General features: G+C 43.9%; 1 protein-coding gene across 1 annotated transcript in view; it reads right to left on the bottom strand.

Annotated features, from left to right (window-relative positions):
- Positions 1 to 25,302, bottom strand: part of PANK4 (pantothenate kinase 4 (inactive)) — a 126,021-nt gene that overhangs the window by 13,333 nt on the left and 87,386 nt on the right. Inside the window, exons 13-17 of the mRNA XM_082273915.1 lie at positions 22,532 to 22,683; positions 17,795 to 17,850; positions 11,031 to 11,080; positions 2,927 to 3,031; positions 2,112 to 2,212 (exon numbers count right to left, since the gene is read on the bottom strand). Coding sequence (XP_082130041.1) covers positions 2,112 to 2,212; positions 2,927 to 3,031; positions 11,031 to 11,080; positions 17,795 to 17,850; positions 22,532 to 22,683 — 464 coding nt within the window. The remainder of the gene's footprint in view (positions 1 to 2,111; positions 2,213 to 2,926; positions 3,032 to 11,030; positions 11,081 to 17,794; positions 17,851 to 22,531; positions 22,684 to 25,302) is intronic.

Here is a 25,302-nt window from a genome sequence, read left to right as displayed (position 1 = left end):
TCTGTCGCTCATTGACAGACGCAGTCCTCTTGATTAATATCAAATTGGGACGTCCCAAAGCAGTGCCACAAATGAGGGGTGGGATAACAGAAATCAAAATTCAAATCCAGAAGGCCCAACCAGTGCCGACTAGAAGTCTTAAAGGCTCATCAGACAAAAGGATGAGACTCAACTGAAAACCCAACAGAAAAAAACCCTTGAGGTAGACCAACGGTCTCCTCAAATTGCGGCCTGCAGAACCTTGCGGCCAAAAGAGGCATCCGCCGATGCCATCACATCAACTTTTGTAAAGGTATGAACCGACGACCAGGTAGCCGCCTTGCAAACCTGAACCACTGACGCCTGATGGCGGAAGGCCCAGGAAGCACTAAGCGCCCGAGTGGAGTGCGCCTTAACAGGGAACGGAGGATTCCGACCTTTAATAGAATAAGCCTGTACCACCGTCTGTCTGATCCATCTGGAGATAGTCGTGGCAGATGCAGGCAACCCCTTTTTGGGGCCATCCGTGATCACAAAAAGTGAATCCGTTTTACTAAAACGAGTCCGTAGTCTTCAGGTATACCCTGATCGCCCAAACCACATCCAAGGAGTGTAATGCAAACTCCCGATGATGGCTGGGCTTAGGACACAAGGAAGGTAAAGGATGTGTCTAAAGTTAGGCCCAGATAGTCCAGCCTCCTGGTGGGAACCAGATATGACTTCTGCAGGTTCACCAGCCACCCGAACTCTTGCAGGGAGATCATAGTGATCTCCAAGTTTAGCAACAGAGCCTGCGGAGACTCCGCATGAAGAAGAAGATCGTCTAGGTAACCTAGAACGTCCGGTGGGACTATGTCGCGGCCGACCCAGCGCGGAGCTAGGGCCTGCACGCGCTCGTAGGCTGACTGGGGGGACCACTGGATCTTAACATCCAGCCCGTCGCCCAGCTCCAGCAAAATTGTTTAAATGTGTCGCGGCCGATCCAGCGCGGAGCTGGAATCTGCACGCGCTTGTAGGCCGGCTTGGGTGACCACTGGACCTCAACATCCAGCCCGTCGCCCAGATCCGGCATAATTGCTTGAAGATCTCACAGGAACAACTGGAGAAAAAAGCTAACTTAAAAAGAATCTATCTAAAAAATCTTGCCAGGACCAAAAGATCCCAGCAAGGAACTTAGGTCCTTACTCCTGACTAGACAGAAAAAAACTGACATCCTGTAGCAGAGAGAGAGAGGATATACCCTCTGGGACTGCCCCTAAGGTGTGGCCAGAACGTTTTCTTCTGCCTAGTGTCCTACTCCTGTAGAGGGCAGTATAACCCAATTTGATATTAATCAAGAGGACTGCGTCTGTCAATGAGCGACAGAGAAATGACTATATTTCCAACTCATTATGCACTAGTGTGATGGTCAGTGGGATGAATGCTCCTTACCCTTGTGGACATTGGAAAGAATTACCTTCTTCAAGATAGCTAAAAAGATGAATGGTGTCAGGGGAACTTATCTGAGAGGCAGAAATTCCTCAAGGAACCTCTAGCAACCTCAGGAGAAACCCTGGTTGAGAACCACTGCTCTAGACCCTCCTCTTTACTATTACACATAACCATCATACCTCACTCTGCCCAGTGCCATGCAGCTCCAGATTTTCTTCACTACACTCCCGAAATGTGCACCAACCATCCATTGTTAGTAAGGCCCTACTTGTCATAGACCCAGCTTGAGATGCAGGTGCCACTAGTTCTGATGGACACACAGTATACAGGTGCCAGAAAACAGAGAAGAAATAGTTGAAGCTGTGGCCTGTAAAGCACTAGAGGACCAACCGGAAGCCAGACAATGAGAAGTAGGATAGGTAGAAAACAACTGTTCAGGTTATAAACAGCAGAGGTACGTATAGATTACTATTATTATACAGGATTTATATAGCGCCGACAGTTTGCACAGTGCTTTACAATATGAGGGAAGACAATACAGTTACAATACAATTCAATACAGGAGGATTTAGAGGGCCCTGCTTGTTAGAGCTTACAATCTAGAAGATAAAGAATCTATTACAATGCATTGGCAGTGAACACTATACTCACCCATCTACATCTCCAACAAATCTAGAAAAATATAGGTTTTGTATACTTACTGTATGATTGAATCCATCTCTGCTATACGTTCAACTAGAATTAGCGACTCATTATACGTCACATCATTAAGAGCAGGTAAGGAATTACATGCCAGGATGACCTGTAAAAAAAGGTAACAGTCTGCAGTCACACCCTGACAAAAATAATACAATGAATAAAAAGCATTAATTTAACTTTTTTCCCCCATTTACATCACAAAGCTTGTTAGAATGTAAATTCTTCATGTAAGGTGTCAGAAGAAATGCAAGTGATAAGTATATAGTATATGGCAGTTACAGAGTGAATAAATTAACAAGAGGAACAGGCTTATAGCACTTCTACTGTATAACATTCAGGAAATTTCCCTCTTTTTTCCTGAAGTGGTTCTAAAAAGGTAGAAGGTTTTTTTTTTTTTTACCCTAATGCATTCTCATTAAGGTAAAAAAAAACGCTTCTGTGTGCAGCTCTCCCAGCCCCTTTTAGTTACCAGAGTCTGACCTCGATGCAGTGCTGTTGGCTCGCTTCCCCAAATCGGGATCAAGGCAGTAGCAGGAGCAATTACTGCTGTCACACAGCCAGTGAGGAGAGAGAGCATGGCCATACTATATTCTGCGTGTCAATTCACATGAAGGGGCTGGGGGGGGGGGGGTGTTGTGGAGCCAAGAGTTCCAGTGGTGGACCTCAGAAAAGGGGCTGCTCTGTGCAATACCACTGCACAAAGCAGGTAAGTATGACATGTTATTTAAAAAAAAAAAAAATCCTTTAGAATCAAGCATTGCCTAGCTAATGTATTATGGTCTGCACGGAGAGTGGAAAGATGTTAGTATTACTGTACCTCAGTACCTCTGGAGATCAGCTCCCGCACAAAGGGAAACACTCCTAGAATAATGTCTATGCCACTGTTGTCCACAAAAATTAAGGCACATTTATGCGGAGGACCCTAAAAAGAAAAAAAAAAAAAAAAATACTGCTGAAAGTTTGTTATTAGTAATAGATATAGAGTAAATGCAGTCCCTAAAAAGAATGATAAAGTAATGAATAGTGCAAAAAATTCAACTACATATAAAAAAAAATAAAAAATAAATAAACCATCCACCCAAAAATACACCATCATAAAATAAAATCATGAAACCTAAAATAGTGCCAAACATAAAGTATCCCAAAAGTAAGAAAACAATTGTCCATGTATAGACTCAAAAGTAAATATTGAAGTCTGCAAACTACTAACAGATATCGGACAGATGCAGCACCTAAAACTGAAATTATAAAACAATTGATATAGTTGAGTTATTTACACTAACAATATGTGCAACCCAAAATACACCATCATAAAATAAATCATGAAACACAGAAAAGTTTGCCAAAGTAAGGTAAAAAAAAGCGTCCATCAAAAAGTTAAGCAAAGATATTGTCCATCACAGTGATACAAATGTATCCACTGATGAAGCAATTTGAGTGAAGGGTGCACTGTAACTTCTATAACCTACATCTATAGAACACAGGAATACAACACCCACCAGCCCATCAGGGGCTAAAGTTGTCCCATGACGTGACACAACGCGTAGGGCCCCCGTGACGAAGGGACACAAGACACAATGCAATGTGTAATACAGACTATTATAAGCGCGGTTTGATGGTATTAAATGTAAGGCTTTCTAAATTCAATAAAGTGTTGTCATTTACAATTTTACACTATGGGAGGCATGTTTTGCTTTATTCTAACATGTTGCTGAGCAGATGTAGCGGAGGTTTAAAAGGAACCATAAGCACCTTAAAAAGGGACCAGTAACATATTACCCTGGGTACTCATCTACCGGTAGTAGAGATTACTGGAGTGTCTTAGAAGCCTATGAGGCTCATTATTAACCACTTGCTGACCGCTGCATGACTATTTACTGCGGCAGTCAGCCCCTACTGGGCAAAGCAACGTAGTACTATGTCGCTCGCCGACGAGCCTCTAGGGGACGAGCGTGCGCCGCCGGAGGCGTGCTCCCACCCATGCTCGGTCACTAACATCCCCGCACGAGTGACTGGCGGCTCTGATGTCCGCCGGTCACTCGCAATCTCCCGCTGGAGAGGGAGAAAGGCAGGCGGCTGATGTAAACAAAGCCGCCTGTCATTCTCCTTGATGTAACTGCAGAGATCCTGCTATGTAGGATCGTATGTCTCTGTTGTTACATCACAAGCCACGCCCCCCCACAGTTAGAATCACGCCCCTAGGGATACATTTAGCCAACTGATCACCAATAAAGTTAACCCCTTCCCTGCCAGTGTCATTTTTACAGTAACAGCATATTTATAGCACTGATTACTGTAGTAATGTCACTGGTACCCCCAAAAGTTTTAAAAATGTCAGCCAAGGGTCCGATCTGTCCGCCGCAATGTCGCAGTCCCGCAAAAAAAACCTCAAAAAAAAAAAAAATCGTAGATAGCCACCATTACTAGATAAAAAAAAATGACATAAATCTTTCCCGTAGTTAGTAAACGCAATAACTTTTGCGCAAACCATTTATAATACTTATTGCGATTTTTTTCACCAAAAATATGTAGCAGAAAACAAATTGGCCTAAAATGTTAAAAAATAGATTTTTACATTTTTTTTTGGGGAATTTCATATAATAAAATGTGAAAAATAGTCATTTTTTCAAAATTGTCGCTCTTTTATTGTTTATAGCACAAAAAGTAAAAATAGCACATGTGATCAAATACCACCAAAAGAAAGCTCTGTCTGTGGGAAAAAAGGGACATCAATTTAATTTGGGTACAGCGTCGCACAACCACGCAATTGTCCGTTAAAGTCACGCAGTGCCGAAACGCAAAATAGGCCCTGGTCTTTGAGCAGCCAAATCCTGCTGGGCTTAAGTGGTTAAAAGGTTTCCATTAGTTCATAATGAGGTGAGAGTTCTGTGAGCACAGAATGTCTGCACAGAGGTGGAAGTGCACTGCTTTGATTTAAGAACACACGTTAATACTTTCCAAATAGAAAAAGGTGGTTGGGCATTTATCACGCTTGAAGATTGGATTTTGTTCAGATGATTTTCATGAACTCACTGAATTTATTATTATTTGCACAATTCATTATTATTTGCACAATTCATTGGATTTTTCATATGTGGAATTTATTGATTTTTTTTTTTGCACTACTGTATTGTTTTTAATAGGCATTTTTCACTTCAATGCTAAACTTGCTTTGACCACATCACTAAGGCTATGCAACCCCACATCACATTTTATTATCGTTTACATTGTGGGAACAACAGGGGCTGCAGCAACCAACACACTTATTACCTATATGATACAGATTGGTTTACTACTTGCATTTATATACATTTTTTCATATCATTTCATCCCATTCACAAGTGCAGAGGTTCACACCATTGATCTATTATTCACCACCAATATAAAGCAGTGCCGTGCCACAACAAACAGGACAGGGAAAAGAAGATCTTAAAGTGTAGTAGTACGTAAAAGTGGTTAATTAAAACCCCTTCAATTAAAAATATACAAAAGCTGGCAATACACTTACAAAAACATTGCTGCCTATCTCGGCAGCAGCCTGGGACATCAACAGGAACCAATTCTGCCCTACACATTTTGTCCAATGGGACATCTTCAGGGGCTGGGGTCATTTTATTATCATTTCACTTTTAGGGCCCTTTCACACAGAAGGACAGATTGGCTCCCCCTGTCAGTATTTCAGGTGGACCTAATCAGACCCTTCAGACTCTTATAGAGTGGCGGGTGTCAATGGACATGTGTCCGTTGACTCCCACCAACATCTGATAGTGTACACTAAAAAAACAGACAGATGAGGGATCCGTTTCCTATCCAGCTGATTGGATGGCAGTCGGGTGTAAACGGACAGGTGGTCCGTTTACATCCGACCACCTATAGAGGAGAGCAGGCTGTGTCTGTGTCCACTCTGCATAAGTGGAGTAGACGCCGACCAGCCATCTGCCTGCTTAGCGGAACCCATCTATTGTGTAAGGAGCCTTAGGTGCTGCATTTTCCCTATATCTGTTAAGAGTTTGCATGTACCTTTGCAGGTCGCCTCACTACTGTTAGTGCAGATTTTGAGTTACTTTGAGTCTATATATTGATATATGGCCAATGTTTGCTGAAGCTTTGACGGACACTTTTTCTTACTTTTGTGATACCGGTGTTTGATTTTTGGTGATACTATTTTATAGGTTTCATTTTTTTTTATGATGGTGTTATTTTTGGTTTGCACAGTTTTTTTTTTTTTTTGCCATCTAGTCAAGACCACCAGGTATTAGAAAAAAAAGGATCATCTATTTATATCCATTTATAACAAAAAAAGGCAAAACTTTTTTTTTTGGACAGAGTGGAGAGGGATTAGAACACCTGCCATTTTTTATTGCTATCTGTACACCCACATTAGGGAGATCCATCCTCTCGATTTGTCCTGTTTACTAGTAACATTGAAAGTGTAAGTCAAAAAATCTCAAATACTAAATAGTCCCCAGGACAGGAATAGAGGGGAAATTTTCCAGTGGGGACACTACTTTTGGTAACACCCTGGGATTCTTCCCAGGAAGGGATTTCCTCGCACTTCCTGTTCTAGCTATGGGACAGGAAGTGAAGGAAAATCTCCCCAAAGTAACTGGGGGCACAAAAAAACAAACCTGACAGGGGTTATAACCCTCCGTTACTCTATCCAAAATGAAACCAAAAAAAGTGTTACCTTTAGTTCTACTTTCAGTTAAGGTCTTGTTAAAGCAATAAATGGCAGGGTCAACCACAAGGACTTTCAGTTGGCAGGGTCAACCACAAGGACTTTCAGTTATCTGAATAAAACTCCCCCAGTAGGTGAGGCCAGCCACTGTACAAGATGGGCTCTAATAGAGAGTGGACTTGGGAGGTCTTAAAACCAAGATAGGTTACCCAACTCAAGACAGCCATCAGCAGATAGGTGAGGAATACTTTTTTTTTTTTGCTTTTGCTACATGAAGGATACTAAATTGTGGTAAAGCATAAGTGGAACAAGGAACAGCTGCTGTACAAACCTACTACACTACTGGAGGTGATTGAGAGTATAAAGCTTGGTCCACACAGGTATTTTTTTTTCCTATAGTTCAACCCAGTGGACCTAAATAAAAAAAAAAAAAAAAAAACTTGGAGCTTGCTGTGCCAACTACGCAATGTTCGAACAGCAATCTCGCCGCTGAGCTGTTTTGTTCTGACAAGATTACTGCCCCCCATATAAACACACAGGATAATGGCTGTGAGCGCTGATCGAATGCAGGTCGGCTGCTGATTTTCCAGCATGTCCGTTCAGACGATGGATATTCAGCAGATTTCTGTGGGACAGGCTGCTCTACACACTGGCCAAATGACGGCCGCTTCAACAGAAGCCAGCCAATATTTGGCCAGTATTTACCAGCCTTAATTTTAACGATGGGCTCAGGTGTGTTCGGATCGTACCCACCAGGAAGCCGTCACTGCCCACCGCCAATCATAGGCAGCGTGTGTATGTGCAGCTGCGGGCCAGGAAAGGCCTCACTGCTTATGATTGGCAGTGTGCAGTGACGGCTTCCTGGCGGGGACGATCCTAACACGCCTGAGCCCATCCCTACTTTATTCTATGCTCCATCTAGGGCTGAATGAGTTTGTTAGTATCAAAAACCATAGGGAAGGTCCCCTATGACCAGAAAGGTTAAGATCCATGATCAAACACATGACAGGGATCAGGGCAACAAAAGTATTGGCAACCCAGTCTTAGATTAAAAAAGGTGCATTGAGGATTGGGCATATCTGGGAACCTTGAAGAGGGTGCTTCAAAGGATTGCGGTAGTTATGTGTAATTACCCAGAGAAGTGTAAAAAAGGAGCAGACACTACTGAAATATCTGTCATTTATAGGCTGCAATAGATAAACCCAGGTGTTCAGATGAAACAGCCTTTTGGAGTTAGTTACTTAACCAAGGCTCTGTTGTGGTCTAAATAGTCTTAAGGACATAAGAGACCCACAACTTCCTTTTTTTTCTTTTAAGGAAATGCTATCACCAGAGGTCAGTCTAAGCAGAAGGAATGGCCCCAAAGACTGCATAGGAATGCTATTGTGGTTAAGAACAAGACCAACACACTTCAAGGCTTAGGCATGCTAAATTTGGGTACACACTGTCTGAAAAGCAGCCAGTTCAACAGGATCCGATATGTACAGGAAAACCAGCATCCGATCAGCGCCTGCACCCAATGCGACTGTAAAGCAGGATGCAATAATTAATCCCAAGACAGGAGGTCTGGCCAAGCTGTAAGCAGCCAAGAACCATCCACTGCCAAGTTCAAAATGTCGGCGTTTAATTTTCTCCTGGACCAAATTGGTGCCACTAAAATTATCTGCATTTTTTTCTTCCTGGATCCTGCGTTAACAGACGCAGAAGGAGCTGAATTGGTGGGAAGGCAAAAAATTAGGGAGAAATGGCCCCACAGTATTACTAGGGCATCCAACCCTACTTGCCAGTGGATCCCTCGTCCTGGAGACTAACCTGTCCAGCTTTAAAGTGAGCCTAGATACTAGAAGATCCACATCTTGTGTGCGCCAATGCTGACAAATTGCACTTACCACTTGGGATGAAGAGACCACTCCCCCCAAATCAACTGCTGGCAACTGAGGAAGTCCGTCTGCCAATTTTCCACACCTGGGACACGTACTGTCAGAGTCAGAACATACATTTTTGTCCAAGCCAGAACACAACTCACTTCCATCTTGGCAGCCTGACTCTTGGAGCTTCACTGATGGTTGATAGGTCCGATTGGACTGGTTTACTGGATGAGCAAGCTGTGGGGGGCTTCCAGTCAAACTGCCCAAAGTTCCAGAATGTTGATGGGTAAAAACCCTTACCTGAGGAGACCACGTCCTCTGCACTGAAAAGAACAGCTCCCTATCCTGTCATCCGAAGTTACCAATTTACAGGTCACTGGAAGAAACTATTTCCCTGCCTCTACCTTCCAAAGATTTATCCATTAGCTTAACACCCGAAGCATACTGGGGCCTAGGGACATTCAGCAGTTCAAGGACTGAACCCTCCTGTTCCACTCCAACAGGACATATCTCTGCAACCACCTGGTATGATACTGGGTGTATGAAACTGCCTCAAACACGGCAACCATCTTCCCCAGCAGTCTTATACAAAGAGACAGATCAAATGATATTTCCAACTTCTTAGCACTGACTCCTGGTTTCTCAGAGAAAGGAACTTTTCAGGAGGCAAAAACACCTTTGCTCAGACAGTGTCATAAATTAGGCTCAGAAGCTCCAGAGTCTGTGCTGGTTCTAAAAGCAGACCTCTCCACATTGAGAGTAGCCGAGAATTTCCAGCAATCGAATCGTGAGTGGCACATTTTGTCTTAATTGGTGTGTTACTGCTCTCTGAGCAACAGATAGTCTAGATACCCCAGCATGCACACTCCCTGAACCCTTAACAAATCCAGCACGGGGGCTAATACTTCTGCCAAAAACTCTAGCAAGCAGATAACTGAAAAAATGCTGAGCCACCTGACCCTTGTCAGCAGCACTGCTATTATTGGCACTGGTCCCTCAGGCCCAGCTCTCCTGGCTTACTCAGACTTCTTTACAGCACCTCATTGCACAGGCCCAATCCTGACCTCTAGAGTCCTGTCTCCCATGTGGATGTCCTCTCCTGGCTGACGCACATACCTCCCTAAACAAGGGCATGCACCTATCTCCCCACAAGGCCCTGAGTGATGGCCACCTTCTACCTTAGAATGAATATGCACACCTGTGCACTCACACCCCCTCTGCAGGTCCGCAGGAATAGCTGGACATAAAATTGAAGGCTTGGTCTTACCCAAGAGACTTTGAAGCCTTGATGGTCCAAGCCCCTATCCGAGATTACAAAATGGCTTCATAGGTGTGAATTCCACTGTCACAGTGGTTAAGGTTTTAGTGCCAAGTTTGAGATTTACTTTACAGTGTAAGCTTCCAAATACATCCCCAGTTTTTACGCTGACTGTCAGAACTACAGGGTGACCCTATCTTACCTACCCACAAGACTGGAATGTATGTGAAAATGGTCACGAGCTACCGCCTACCCCCGAAGGAGTCTTTAGGCTCTGGGTTCCTTAGCAATGGACTTCGGCCCTGGACCTGAATAGCACCCTAGGTGGATTACAATGCATTGCACTAAGTGACAAGGTGAGTCCTCATGCAAGATCCAAAGCAACATTACAGGCCATCCCCATAGTATGAAGTCCTCATACTGTTGCCATGGTTTTACCAAGGTTGTACTTATCCAGATGTACTGTTTCTTTCAGAATCTAGGTCCTAAAGTGTTACTAAACCCAGGAGCCTGCATTCATTATATATGGTCTCCCGCAGTACACAGAACATGGAAATGCAATCATTTTAGTATAACTGCTAAATACCTTTACTCATCAGCAGTATATAGCAGCCATGTGACCTCCTACAAGCTTTACCAGGAAATGATAGAAGAGTTTTTATACTGCACTGAGCTGTCTTATCAGGATCGAGGACCCATGACCCTCTGTCTGGACAGTGCCGATTGGCCCTGTGCTGATCACATGCACTATCCCAGGAAAAAAAAAAAAAAAAACTCTAGCAACACACAACAAACTGAGCATGTGCAGCCTGACTCCAAAGGCACTGTCTTACCCAGACATGTTCTGGAGTCAATGGAAGAGCAGGAGGATCTGTGCATACAAGATCAAACAGCTTATTTACACAATGCAGATGAATAACCCCTTAGTTTCCACAGTGAGTATAACAAGCATGCTTTACTGCATATACACACTAATTTTACTGTTGTGGGTTTAGTAAGACTAAGTTCAACACAAAACATTTACAATATATCAAAGATAAGGCCTTACAAGTATTTCACTAAACAGGAACACAGTAATTTTGTTAAGCTGTAAATGTAAAAAAAATAAAAAATGTACCTTTAATCTTTTGATCCATTCACAGTAGGAGTCCACAAGCCACGGTCTTGCTGATGGAAAAAATAGAAAATGGAAATCATGAAACACAACCTGGAATTAATCCACTGTATTGTATTAGGAGAAATTCAGGATTACAATAAGGTTCATACAAGGCAGAAAATAAAGCAAGTGCAATAATCCATAACAGTCAATTATAAACCAATTCATACAGAATTCCCCAGAATTTCCTATTGCAGAGATCTTGTGTGCAACTGTGCAAACGGAACCGCCTCAAAAGACACCATCAGGCCCAGCACCCGCATGCAAATCCTAGGAGATGACCATCTGCTAGACCAGTGTTTCTCATCTCTGGTCTACAGAGCACACTAACAGGCCAGGTTTGCAAGAAAACTGAAATACATCACAGGTGATATAATTTGCTGCTCAGTGATTGACGTATTCTAGCCTGCATCTCCCCAAGGTAATACTTAAAATCTGGCTTGGTAGTGTGCCCTGAGGACCGGAGTTGAAAAACACTGTGCTAGACAGCAGAAGCTGAATTGTCTCCTGCAATTTGTGACGTTTTTTCCCTGAGGAAGAAAAACTCTGGCTGAGGCCGAGTCCAGCGTCAGACCCAGATAGTCCAGACTTGTGGACGGAACCAGAGCAGACTTCTGAAGATTCAGAATACAACCGAACTCCTTCAGAGTTCGCAGAGTAAACTCCAAGTTGCCCAACAGACCAGTCAAAGACTCTGCTCCCAAGGCAGATCGTCCAGATACCCCAGTACCGCTATCCCCTGCTGACGCAGCAATGCTAGCTCCGGGGCCAATACTTTTGTGAATACCCAAGGAGCGGTGGCGAGATCAAAGGGTAATGCCACAAACTAATAATGCTCCTCGCCCATGGCAAAGCAGAGGAAGCGCTGGTGGGTGGCACATATTGGGATGTGAAGGTAGGCGTCCTTGATGATGGAGGCGAGGAAATCCCCCTGATGTAGGGACGGCACTACCGTGCGAATGGATTCTATTCAGAACTTCTGTACCTGCTAAGTTTAGCGCCTTAATGTCTAGAATGAGACACACCTTGTCTTCCTTCCTGAGAACTGTAAACTGGTTTGAGTAAAAACCTTGAAAAACGTTCAGATGTCGGAACAATCACCCCTTAAAGTAACAAGTCTTGCACTGCCCCATAGAGATCCCCTAAGCGGAGTACTCTTTCCCCCTTGAGGCCTTTGATGATGTCATCCAAACAAACAGGCAGTCCCCCACAAATGGAAGATCGGATAAGGCCTTCTTAGAAGCATGGTCCAGAGACCAGCATTTAAGCCAGATAATATGCTGCTGGACCCCCCCCCCCTATAGTAAATACCGGTCTAAGTGCCAAACCGGCCAAAGTTAACATATGGCGGGTCAAAGCCTCCGACCTCCTATCAGCCGGATCTATTAAGACCGGGGGCTCTTCAACTGGGATTACTGTGGCTTTTTTTCAACCTGGAAACCCGGGGAGTCCACTACAATTAGGAACTGTCCATTTTTTTTAGGAGGGAATCCTCATAGGGGTACCGCATTGCAAAACACTTAGGGATTGCAAAAGGTGTGTTTCGGGTACCCCCACTGTTTTGTGACAATATTGTCAAAGGCGGCGGGAAAGAGGAACATCTTCGCCACTTTGGAGGACCTGTGGGTTCCAAAGGTGACCAAAGCCTTCGATGCTACGTTAGTCGCCTCCTCCATCTTTAAAGATTTCCCACACTGATACAATCAGTGCATCCACTAGCGCCTTTTCATTTGTTCTGCGTCCATGCTCACTATCTGAGCATGGACGCAGAACCCGATGGGTAACTCACATCTGCAGCGGCCGAATCAGATTCTGGATCTGATGAGACAGAGGAAACAGGTGAAGGTTGGGGGGGGGGAGGGGGACGCTTTTTTAGTAGTCCATTTGCCCAGGACAAAATCTACCTTGGACACCAAGGACTCCAGGACTGCCATCAGTGCCAGAGGGTCCGACAGCCTCAGAGGGGAATCAGGTGGCGAAATATGCTCCAGGGACTCCATGAGTGGAGAGGGGAACCCACACAAAAAAGGTGTAGAACACTGTAAGGGACACCCCACCGTGCTGTTGAAACACAAGGCCCAGCACAGAGCACTACCGCGAGAGGGAGAGGGAGAGAAAACCCCACAAAAGGACTCACAGCACTGGACTAACTGCATACCATGCGGCAGTCAGGAAGAGAAATGTCAAGGGATCAGCACTAGGGAGCAGAGGCGAGGCTCCCATTGCCGAATCACCGCCCATCCGGCTCCAAAAACATGGCCACTGCTATTTTCAATGAGAAACCACAAAATTGGACCGTGAAATACTTTTCACTGATGTTCATTGACGGACAACGCTCTAGAATCTTCTTGACCAGTGGGTTATTTGGCCCCCTGCAGGAGTAAGACACTAGGCAGAAAAAAGCTTTACCACGCCTATGGGGCAGTCCCAGGGGTATACTCCCACTTCCTGCTATAGGCATTCAGTTTTGTTGCAAGCAGTGTCAGAAGAAAAATAACCCAACTCAGAGGTGGGTGCTGTGTCCATCAATGAACATCAGAGAAAAAGATTTTACGATAGGACAAAAATCAAATTTTTTCTTTTGTTCATTGACACAACTCCAGAATCTTCTTGACCATTGGGAAATCCCAAAGCCGTGTCAAAATGAGGGGTGGGAAAAACACAGCACAAAAAATCCCAAAGCTTAAACCTAGCCAAACAGGTAACATGGAGCTCAACCAGGAACAACTGGAGCTCACCTGAAAATAAACAATACACCCTCAAAGAGGACCAAGCCCTCTCAAACAGCGGCCTGAAAAACCTTGCGGCCAAAAGCAGCATTCGCAGATGCCAACATATCTACTTTGTAGAATTTTGTAAAAGTGTGCACAGACAACCAGGTGGCCGCCTTGCAAACCTGCATCACCGATGCCTGATGGCAGAAGGCCCTAAGTGCCCGCGTAGAATGCACCTTAACAGGAAAAAGAGGAACCTGACCCTTGATTGAAAAGGCCTGCACTACCATCTGTCTGATCCATTTGGAAATGGTCGAAGCAGACGCGGCCAACCCCTTGCGAGGTCTATTCGTAAGGACAAAAAGAGAGTCTGATTTCCTAAACAACTCGGTTGCCGCCAGATACACCCTGATCACCCAAACCACATCCAAAGAATGCAAGGCAATCTCCTTAGGATGCTTAGGCTTAAGCTGGATAAACACTATCCAACTTTTGTGGTTAGATTTCCTTCAGATTTACCTTTTCTATGTAGTGCAAGGGCCTGCCAGGTTGCATACAAATTGAAAGTGTTTAGGTTTGACCTCATATTATATGGTTTTGGCAAGTCTAAAGGAAAAAGTCTTCAGAAAATCTTATAGTGTGTATGGCCCATTAGGACACAGGGAAGGCAACACAATGTCTTCATTCTGATGAAAACCAGAGACAACCTTAGGAAGGAACAACTGACAGGGGCTAAGCACCACTTTATCTCTTTGAGCCACCAGATAAGGTGAACGACAAGACAAAGCTGCCAGCTTGGACACCCTGTGTGCAGGAGTAATTGCCACTAAGAATGCTACCTTCTGGGACAATGTAAACAGAGGAATCTCGCAAATATTTTCAAAAGGCGGTTTCTGAAGAACGGACAGTACCAAATTGAGGCCCCGCGGAGACAACGGAGTCCGCACAGGTGGAGCCAGCAGACGAACCCTCTGAAGAAAGGTGCGAACCAAGGAATGCGCAGCCAAAGGACATAGAAAGAAAATCGCCAAGGCCGAAACCTGGCCCTTGATGGTACCCATGACCAGGTGCTGTTCCACACCTCTTTGCATCGAAAAGGAACGTGGAGAAACCCCCCCCCGCCACGCGCGAGACAAACTACGCAGTATACGACTTCCAGAAGCAATTGTAAATCTTTCTAGGAGGTATATTTTATAGCCTTCAACAGCATGGGAATCACCGAGTCAGATAAAAGCCAGGTGCGAAAGGATAGGGGGTTTACATCCAAGCCATTAAAGCCAGCGACTGTAAAGTAGGATGGAAGATCAGCCCTTGGGCCAACAGATCTTCCCTGAGAGGGAGTCGCCAAATGACAATTCGGCAACCAGTCGTACCAAGACCGGCGAGACCAGTCTGGAGCCACAAGGATGACCAGAGTTCCTTCTGCCTCGATCCTTCGCAGAAGTCTTGACAGAAGTTGAAGAGGGGGACAGGCGTATATCAGACGGTACTGCCCCCAAGAAGTCACCAGTGCATCCGTGGCATCGCCTAGAGGGTCCCAACACCTTGCCACAAATTCTTCACCTTCCTGTTGAGATTAAAGACCAACAGGTCCGCCTCGGGAGTCCCCCACCGAGGACACGGCTGATGAAATACCTCCGGACAAAGTTACCATTCTCCTTGGCCCAAGGCCTGTCGACTGCCAGTGGGGCTATGTCTCGGCCAACCTAGCACAGAGCTGAGGTCTGCACGCACTCGTTGGCCGGACTGGGAAAACCGTAAGGATCTAGAATATTCAGTCTGTCGCCCAGTCCTGCAGTTGATTGTAGTTCTCATAGGAACAGAAAATAGGAGGAAAAAAATCAGTTTAAGTAAAGGATCCTTACTGCTGACTAGGCAGAAAAAAAAAAAAACAGAAGTGGGAGTATACCCCTGGGACTGCCCCATGGGCGTGGTAAAGCTTTTTCCTGCCTAATGTCCTACTCCTGTAAGGGGCAGCATAACCCAATGGTCAAGAAGGTTCTGGAGCGGTGACCGTCAATGAACGAAAGAGGAAAAAATGGCATCCAAGGCTACACAAACATGGCCGCCAATCTGTAGCATGAGAAGCTACAAGAAAATGGCGGCCCCCTGTGGTACCATGGGGACCCCAGCAGCCCGAAAATGATCCCAAAAGGAAGGGGGGCCCCGGCAGGTGCCCCCACCAGGCCCATCCCCCTCACGAGGCACAATCGTTCGGTCACCGGCATGCTGACTGGGAGGGAGGGGAGCCCGGGGGTCTGACCTTCCCAGGGAGGGGTCCACGTCCACCCCAAAACCCTCCAGGGGTAGAGGGGGTACAGCTACTTATCACACCAGGAACAGGGTGGGCACCACTCCAGACAGACCACTACGCTATCGTAATGTGGGTGCTATTAGCCAGGAGTCAACGCTGCGACTCTGGCTGAAGCCAGTTCTTATGCGCCCTCGCGAGCTGTTTATCTCATAGCCCCACTGGAAGGGGGCTGGCCTATGTCGCAGCCGACATAGCGCGGAGCTGCAGTTTCCATGAGCTCGCTGGTCGGACTGGGGGGACCTAAGGGATCTACATTATACAGTTTGTCGCCCAGTCCCAACACTTGTAGATCACACAGGAACAAAATAATAATAAAAAAGGAGGAAAAAAAATCCATTTAAAAAGAAAAAAATTGAAAAAAAATAGTCCTAGTCAGGGCTATCTACAGCGCTTGCTAGCAATCAAAGTGTATAGTTGGTATTCAAATAAATATCATAAAATAATGATAAAATAAATGTGCAAAATATCAGGTAGATAGCTAAATTCATATATCAATGTGCAATAAATATTGTGCAAATAGTGTGAAATGATAATAGTGATCCAAATGAAATAAAAATTAATACAAATCTAATACAAATATTAAATCAATCAATTATGTGGTGTAAAAATATAAATAATATAGATGCAAGTTTTCAATGCTGCGCCCCCTCTATTAATTATTTTCTATTATATCATCTATTTATTTATTAACACAAGGCACGTGGAGTACACCTTTTAAGTGTTACTTTCTACCCAAAAAGAAAAAATTGCCAGGACCAGAGATCCCAGCAAGGAACTATCAGTGATGGGGAACCTCGGCACCCCAGATGTTTTGGAACTACATTTCCCAAGATGCTTATGCACTCTGCAGTGTACTTGAGCATCATGGAAAATGTAGTTCCAAAACATCTGGGGTGCCAAGGTTCGCCATCACTGAACTAGGTCCTTACTCTTGACTAGGCAGAAAAAAACTGAATACCTATAGCAGAGAGTGGGAGTATACCCCCTGGGACTGCCCCATAGGCATAGTCAAGTTTTTGTCTGCCTAGTGTCCTACTCCTGTAGGGGGCAGTATAACCAATATAGTCATGAAGATGAGGAGTTGTGTCCGTCAAACGAAAGAGAATGGTATTTTTGTTCATTAGCTGGACAGATAACAAAAATTCTTTTAATGTTATATTTTTCAGACCAAAATGAAGCAACAGTTGTTTACTGTTAAAGTTTACATACACTTTAATAACCTAAATATTTTACAAGGGAATAAAAGCTACAGTATTCTTAAAGGAACCAGTATGTGTTTGGGAAGGGGGGGGGGGGAGGTAGTACTAGGCAGGCAACAAAAATTATACAGATGAAAAACACAGCACTTGCCATCACAGTCACCCGTTCACTCATGTGTGCATTGCCAAAGCGTTTTTGCAAATAGAGACTGATACACAAGCACGCCTCCCACACCCACATAATAGTACCCAGGACTGCAAATAGGTCATGTGGGCCCCAGGTATTCCATTTTAGAATGGGGCAGACATTAGAAGTACAGTGAGCGAGCTCTGAAAGCACAGGAGGAATGAAGAAAAGTTCTGCACTAACACTGCATGCTGTCAGACATCTGATCCTGCAGGTTGTTAAGTATTTGCCTCACACATGTTTGCTGAAAATACCTTAAAAAAAAAAAAAACACAACATTATGCAAAAATCTGCATTTTCATCAAGCCAACCTTGTAATTTTGTCTTTGCTTCTTCAAATCCAAACTCGGGTTCAGACTCCAAGACGCTGAATTAAACATGAGAAAACAGCATCATGTTAAAATTTCCAGCAGCCTTTAAATAACATATTATACAGCAATTCAGTAAAAAAAAAGGAATCATCAACCTAAACAGTTACATACGCCACTACCTTCTGTACAAAAGACACCTGCATTAAGTGGGAGGGGAGACAGAACTACAACTCATTTGGTATGACAGTCTGAGAAGGTATGGAATATTTCGATGGCTTTAGTTTTTATACTACAATTGCCTGAATACTCATAGTATGTTGTAGTAAAAGCCATAGTATTGACACATTGGGGTTTATTTACTAAAATTGGAGAGTTTTAAATCTAGAGCAACTCCGCATAGAAACAAACCAATCAATCCGCTTCCAGGTTTTACTGCCAAAGATTAATTGAACAAGCTGAAAGGATGGCTACCATGCAAAGCTGCACTAGATTCTAATGGCTCGTTTCCACTGAGCTTTCTAGTACAGTTCGGTTCGGTTCGGTACGGTACGCTATTTATGCCGTTTCCATTATGAATGGTACCCTAATTCCGAACCGTACCACTTTTTGGTACCCTTTCGTTGGGGTACCAAGCACATTAGTACCGTACCAACAGGGTGGAGCTACACTCTGCAGAACTTTGATTGGTTGACAGAGAATCGTCTATCACAGCTTTCCTGCTACACCACGCCCATCATGAAAGGGTACTATTGGCAGTGGAAACGCAATGTGTACCGTTCCGAACCGTACCGTACTGAATCGAACCGAACCATACCACTCAGTGGAAATGAGGCATAAGTGCACCTATTTTATTAAACCTAGCCCAATGTATTCTTTACAGTGTACCTTTTTCCCAATTCACTAAAAATACCATTAGCATGTAGCTCTGTAAGCGGATATAAAATAATCTTATATTAATGAAACACTTTTGCCTATGCTTACAAATTGTTTCCAATTACTGGCCGAGTAAGACACCGGTGAGGTAGCTTGGCCTCACAGTTGCATCCTGGGAAGAATACATCACCAGGGCGTTTCTGGGAAATCTTGTATGTAAACTACAAGATCTCGGGGGAAAGGCATTTTTTCCCCCCTCAGAAGATGTGCAATGTCACATGTTCTTAGGAGGCATACCAGAGCTCCAGGATCTAAAGGAGAATGGATTAATTTGCCCTTAGTGAAAATGGTCACGTGTGAAGAATGGGGAATAAAAGAAATGACCGGAAGCCACAGACAACAAAGAGGATCTTATATAAAAAAAGGTTCAAAACTTTCTTCACTTTAAACTATAAAAAATAAAAACAAAAGTTTTTACTGAGCCTCATCATAACTGTCCACTATGATGTAGCAAACCCCTTGCACTATGCTGCATGTCAAGTAGACATCCCCATTATTATGTGCTGCAGATTAGTGGGAAAGAAAGGGAAACTATGGGCCTATTTACACCTACATTTATGTATTACCACACCTGCTGCACGCACACAGAACAGTGTAAATCCAGCATAAAGGTGTTACAAGAGAACTTTTTAGATCCAGAATTTTATGCTTGCAAGGATCATTCTCAGAAATATGGCAAATCTTGCCAGGATCTGAGCATCTCCCACAGATGGCTGTGCTGAAATTTTGTATAGATCATAGGTTAGAATGCTTCACCTCCACCTTCACATCGATAATCCATAACTTTATGGCCACTGACAGGTTAAGTGAATAACATTGATTATCTCATTACAATTACATCTGAAAGTTGGTTGGGTAAATACAACAGCAAGTGAACATGTCACGCGGTTTCACTTTACTTGGTGAAGAGATGGCACCAAGCTGTATAGTATGGGAAGAAAACAAGCTGGGGGTGGCAGTGTGATCCTTTGGGCAATGTTCTGCTAGGAAACCTTGGGTCCTGCCATTCATGTGAATGTTACTCGAAAATTTAGCACCTACCTAAACATCTTTGTTGACCAAATACACCCCTTCATGAAAACTGTATTCCCTGATGGCAGTTTCCCCCTTTTAGCAGGATAATGCACCTTGCCACACTGCAAAAACGCTTAAAGAATGGTTTGAGGATACAACAAGGACTTCAGGGTATTAACTTAGCCTACAAATTCTCAAGATCCTAATCTATTTGGGAGATCTGTGGGATTTGCTGGAAAAACAAGTCCAATCCATGGAGGCCCCACCTTGCAACTTGCAGGACTTAAGGATTTGCTACTGATGGCTTGATGTCAGATACCATAGCATACCTTTAAAAGGTCAAGTACCATCAGGGTTGTTTTGATGGCAAAAGGAGAAACTACCCAATACTATGTGGGTGGACATAAAGTTAAGGCTGATCAGTGTACCTGCCTAATATATAGGTCATGTCACCAATCTAGTACCTGTGACTCATTTATGTAAATTTTACATAATGCTCCATAAACCAATTCACACAGAATATTTTGAACTTTATCATCAGTTTACCATGCAATATGAGATATAACAAACACCCACACAGAATACATGCAGCAATTTTACACATCATGATGCAAATGAAAGGTAGAATGAGAAGATGTCTTTGTTTTTTCAGCTATGAAGGTTTGTGCACATTTTGTAAGAATTATGTCCGGCCAAGCTTTGCATATCAGCAATATCCATCCCTCTATCTAGACTGTAGAGGGTTGGCGAATGGTTGCCAAAACTGAACTGCAGATTAAAGAAGCTACTGCTATAACCAGATAGCAAATTTTTTTCTAAACATTGGTAATGGTACATGTTACACCTAACTTTCCTAGTGTGGCCATAGTGAAAACAGAGGGAGACTAATCGAAGATATGGAGGTACACTTTAACTGACTCTGTAAACACTTAAAAAAAAAAAAAAAAAAAAAAAACACCCCATTGATGGCAAGATGCATTTTGAGTAACACACTAGGGATCGACCGATATATCGGGGGCCGATATGCACTTTCCCCGATATATCGGAAAGTGCTTGTACCGGAGTGATGCCTGCAGCTAGCGGCATCACCCCGGTACCGGCGTCCATAGCCGACGGTCGGCTGTCTTGTAATGACCACTGATGCGGCTGAGAAGCCGCTCGGCTGTCATTACAAGGAGCGGGAGGGGACGTCGTCCCCTCCCCTCCCGCGGCTTGCCCGGGTCTCCTGGCCCACCGGGAGACCTGGACCAGTTTCCCCAGGTACTCGGCTAAAGTAGTATAGTCTTTTAGAAACATAGATTACACGGAGCGGAGGGAGCATGGGAGAAGCTGGAGTGCAGAAGGTTGGAGGGGTGGAATTCATTTCAGCTGGGGAGGCGGAGTTGGATTGCAGATGGCTGGAGAGGCGGAGTTTTGATCAGAGTGCCTGGTTTCGGCACAACACCGGACAACCAGCCTGCGCCGCCGCTGTCCTCGGCAGGACACCGCCGAAGATCCGATCAAAGCCACATTAGGCTCTGTTCAGGTCTCCATGTAAAAACCCGGAAGTGATGTCATGACATAGCTTCCGGGTACTCTGTGCCAGATTTAAAAAAAAAAGACAGCATTCAAAAACAGCCAAACTTGGCGTTTCGAATGCTTTTCAGTGCAGAGAAGGGGTTTGGGTGTCTTTTAGACACCCAGATCCCTCCAGAACAGTACTTGTCAAGTGCTAAAAAAAACAAAAAAAAAAAAACAAAAAGAAACAAAAAGAAGAAGAATACACATTTTTTAAATGTCCGGAAATATCAGCCAATATTGGCCGATACCGATATTCAATGGCCAAAATATCGGTATCGGCAACGAAAAACCAATATCGGTTGATCACTAGTACACACCTGTTGCAAAGCTCCAGCAGCCCTAAAGCCTGCTGATATTCTAAACCAGGGTCTCCAAACTTTCTAAACAAAGGGCTTTTTTTGTCTCTCAGACTTTATAGGGGACAAAATTTGGCCAGCAGGAGTGGAAATTTTCCTAGCATCAGTAGGGCAAACATCACCACATTTGGCATCAGTGGGAGAAATGGCACCCCCTTGTTGGTGTCAGTTGGCAGAATAGTGTCTCTAGTGGAAGGTATAGTGCGAAAAGGGCCAGATAAAGACGAGCAAAGAACAGCATCTGGCCCCCGGGCTGCAGTTTGGAGACCACTGTTCTAAACAAATTGTGAATTCCTGAACTTAAGTTAAAACTACAACCCTTTACTGACCCATGAGGCTGCCCAACATATCTATGAGTCAACAATGAGGAAGGCAGGAAATGGCTAAGCTCAAACAGTTCCTGGGGTCACTATCTACTCATTAGCTTTAAAACTCTCCAATGACTGACCTGGAACAAGTATTAAGATTGAGAAAGTCGAAAAACAAGACCGAAGTCATCTGCAAACTGGCGCTACATTCTATCGAGTTGGTACTGAAGTATGAGAATCAACATGGAAGCCAGACAACGTTTCTCTCAATAAAAGATAGTCTATAAAGGGTACATAATAAGCCAAAACCTTCATTACTGGAAGAACCAAGAACACTGCCTACATCCCCTACCCTCCTTTACATATTAATGCTTACTACTAGAGAACGGGTACATTTTAAGATCAATGCAAAGGAAAAGGAAAAAAACGGGGTTCAATAACTAAAATAGCAGCAAGCATCCTGACGTGAAGGCTCCTAAATTTTTTAGGGTAACACTGCACTGGAAGACTAGAAAGCGGAGATTAGCTACATAAAACATGGTGGTTGTAAGACATGGAACACCTACTCAGAGACTGCTTTTGCTCCCCAGTCAAAGACATTGCCTGCTAACAGTCCTTTCACCAGAGCAAACTGTTTGTCCTCCCAGCCCAATGCATCCAAAGATCTGATAACTTTCTGATAACATTTTAACGCTATGTCATTCTCTTTCTGCTTTACCTGGAAGAAAAACATGAGAGACTGGATTTTACAAAAGGAAGAAGATCTTACCCAGGCTTGGATCGCTCGTTCCAAGACCCTCTCCGGACATTCTCCTCTTACGCTGATGGCCTCTATTGGACCAACAAGTCACTGTTACCAGCATGCTGATAGGAACAACAGTTACACGGGGGTGCTAAGCAAAGTACACTAAAATGGGACATATAGAATGCTATAGAACTACATTCACTGATTTACCAGACATTAGGTACTGTACATCAAGTAAATTGGAAGAGATGTCTACACAATGAAAAAGGGAAAATTTAAAAGGGAACCAGTCATGGGATAGGCTGCCAATGTCCTGTTAGGTTCTGTGTTCAATACAGAGTCACTGACCTGGATCAAGTATCCAAAGCAGGACTTGAGATTGAGAACTTGTTTGTTTGTTTTCAAAGTTCATGTTTCAGGACCATCATTGATATCCTTGCTTTATAGATGGCTGCTTTGAGGCATGCACAATAGCAAGTTCTATATTATTACCTTGATAAGTTCTCTTTAGAAGTGAGGAGAGGAGAGAAATGTGATGTGTAATCGCTCATCGCCAGCACTCAAAGCAGAAGCACAAGAGTATAGATGGCGATTATTAGAGGGGAGCAGTGAGTGCTACTTCCACACCACAGTTTTTTTAACCCTCTCAACAATAATCCATTGAACATGTAAGAAATGCTTCAAGGGGTTATCGTGAGGCGGATGCATAAATAACAACCCAACTCAAAAAGGTGGAAGACGCCCATCCACCCAATATTAAGTGGGCTATTGCATTCGCGACACTGGGAACCCCAAGAAACAATGCAAGGGAGGAGCAATAGACGGGACTTTATTGGTGTCATACAAGAGTAAATTTGATAAAATTAAAAAGATTTTATTACATCAAAACAAACATATCTTTAAAAGTACAAAGAGCAGGATAAATACACCCATTCAAAGGACATAGGATATGACAAGTAAAGGATTATATATATATGTATATGTATATGTATATGTTATTCTAGCAAGAGGGACATGGAAATATACAAATATATCAAGGAACCAGAACATCCGGCAAATGGGTGTAAGGGGTCCATGTCCGTCTGGAATACTTTACATGTTTCCCGGCGTTTAGACCGCTTCTTCAGAAGTTTATTATACAAAATTGATACAGATGCTCTAATATAAGATGAATGAGACAAAACAGCGTCAATAAAATTTCATGAATACATGTTACAATATAACAGCTCACTGATTGCACCCCAAACGACCAGCACCCGTGCGCGTGTCCCCTAATGGGGCCATAAAGGCACAGTTGGAAAAAGTGATTGGAGGTAGACACCCAGCCATATAAGAAGGTCCCCCGGGCGGGTGGGGTGGCATGAAAGAAGACACTAGACTCAAAGTAAAAGGAGGGAGCAAGAGGATACAAGGAGATAGTTAAAAAGAAAAAAAAAAAAAAGGAGAAAACAACCATCTACAAGTATACTCAAAGGAAGGGGGGAAAAAACCCACCTATATTTAAGTAGGTAGAATATATGCCTCACAAATATCCTTAAGTCCTCTATTTTAAAATTAAAAGCAAAGGATGACCCATACTACAGCATGGTGGTGTAATCCATTAGATCCCACATCTAAGAAAGAAAACCGATATATTAGGGGTAGAGGTTATAATAATATCCTTGACTGGTTAAATAACGTCACACAAAGACATATATACAAGATCAAAGGTAATATCAAGTGTGTTCATACCATAGATATGGTCTTAGAGATATTAGAGGGGCCAGAGTGTGCGATCGGCAGGCTATGTAATTAGGAATAGAGGGATATCCTTATAAGCAGGGGTTGTCATCAAATAAGTCTCAATAAAGGGAGATAGTCCATGGTGAGCAGGTATCGGACCCTCTGTAGAAAAACCACAGTTAAGGTAAGGATATAAAAGAAAGGATAAAGATAGTAAGTATGGGGTAATCATACTGTTATATTACACCCTGAGACCAAGTATCATAAAAGATGAGCATTCAATACCTGGTATCCAGATCGCACAGAAGCAATGGCCGCCTGAGGCTACTATCACGCCATAGCGGTGTCTTTTTTCGCGCCACAATCCGGGCGTCATCCAATCCGTGAGGGCCGGAAGTGACGCACCGGACCCGCTGTCGAAGTGCGCATGCGCAAGAAAGCGCAGGCGCATTGCTTCTCCCAGACATAGCAGAGGGGAGCTCCACATCCGGGATAGCCAGAGGAGGCGGAGACCACGGGCGGAACCCGCCCATCAAGGAACCCGCCCCCTCTCCCGACAGCGCGCACCGGCCCATAGGACCAACACACGGCCATGGTGCGTCCGCCAATCAAAATAGCGGGGGCAATTACAAGCACACCGGCGCCGCATCGGGGAAAGCAAACAGTGAGCTGTCAAGAACCAACAAAACATATACAGAAGAATTACAAAAATGTTATATACAAAGAATATAGAAAATCAATATGACGTATTACACTGGCAACCGCTAATCGGGTGACTGCAATAAATCACTAAATAATGAATTCAACATACAGATTACAGGAACAACTGGGTCTCCCCCCACTGTGCACACCTAGAATGGGAATGGCTCA

Source organism: Pelophylax lessonae (assembly GCF_965119305.1).
Source record: "Pelophylax lessonae genome assembly, chromosome: 12".
NCBI lineage: Eukaryota > Metazoa > Chordata > Amphibia > Anura > Ranidae > Pelophylax > Pelophylax lessonae.
This window is presented reverse-complemented; position numbering and strand designations above follow the sequence as displayed.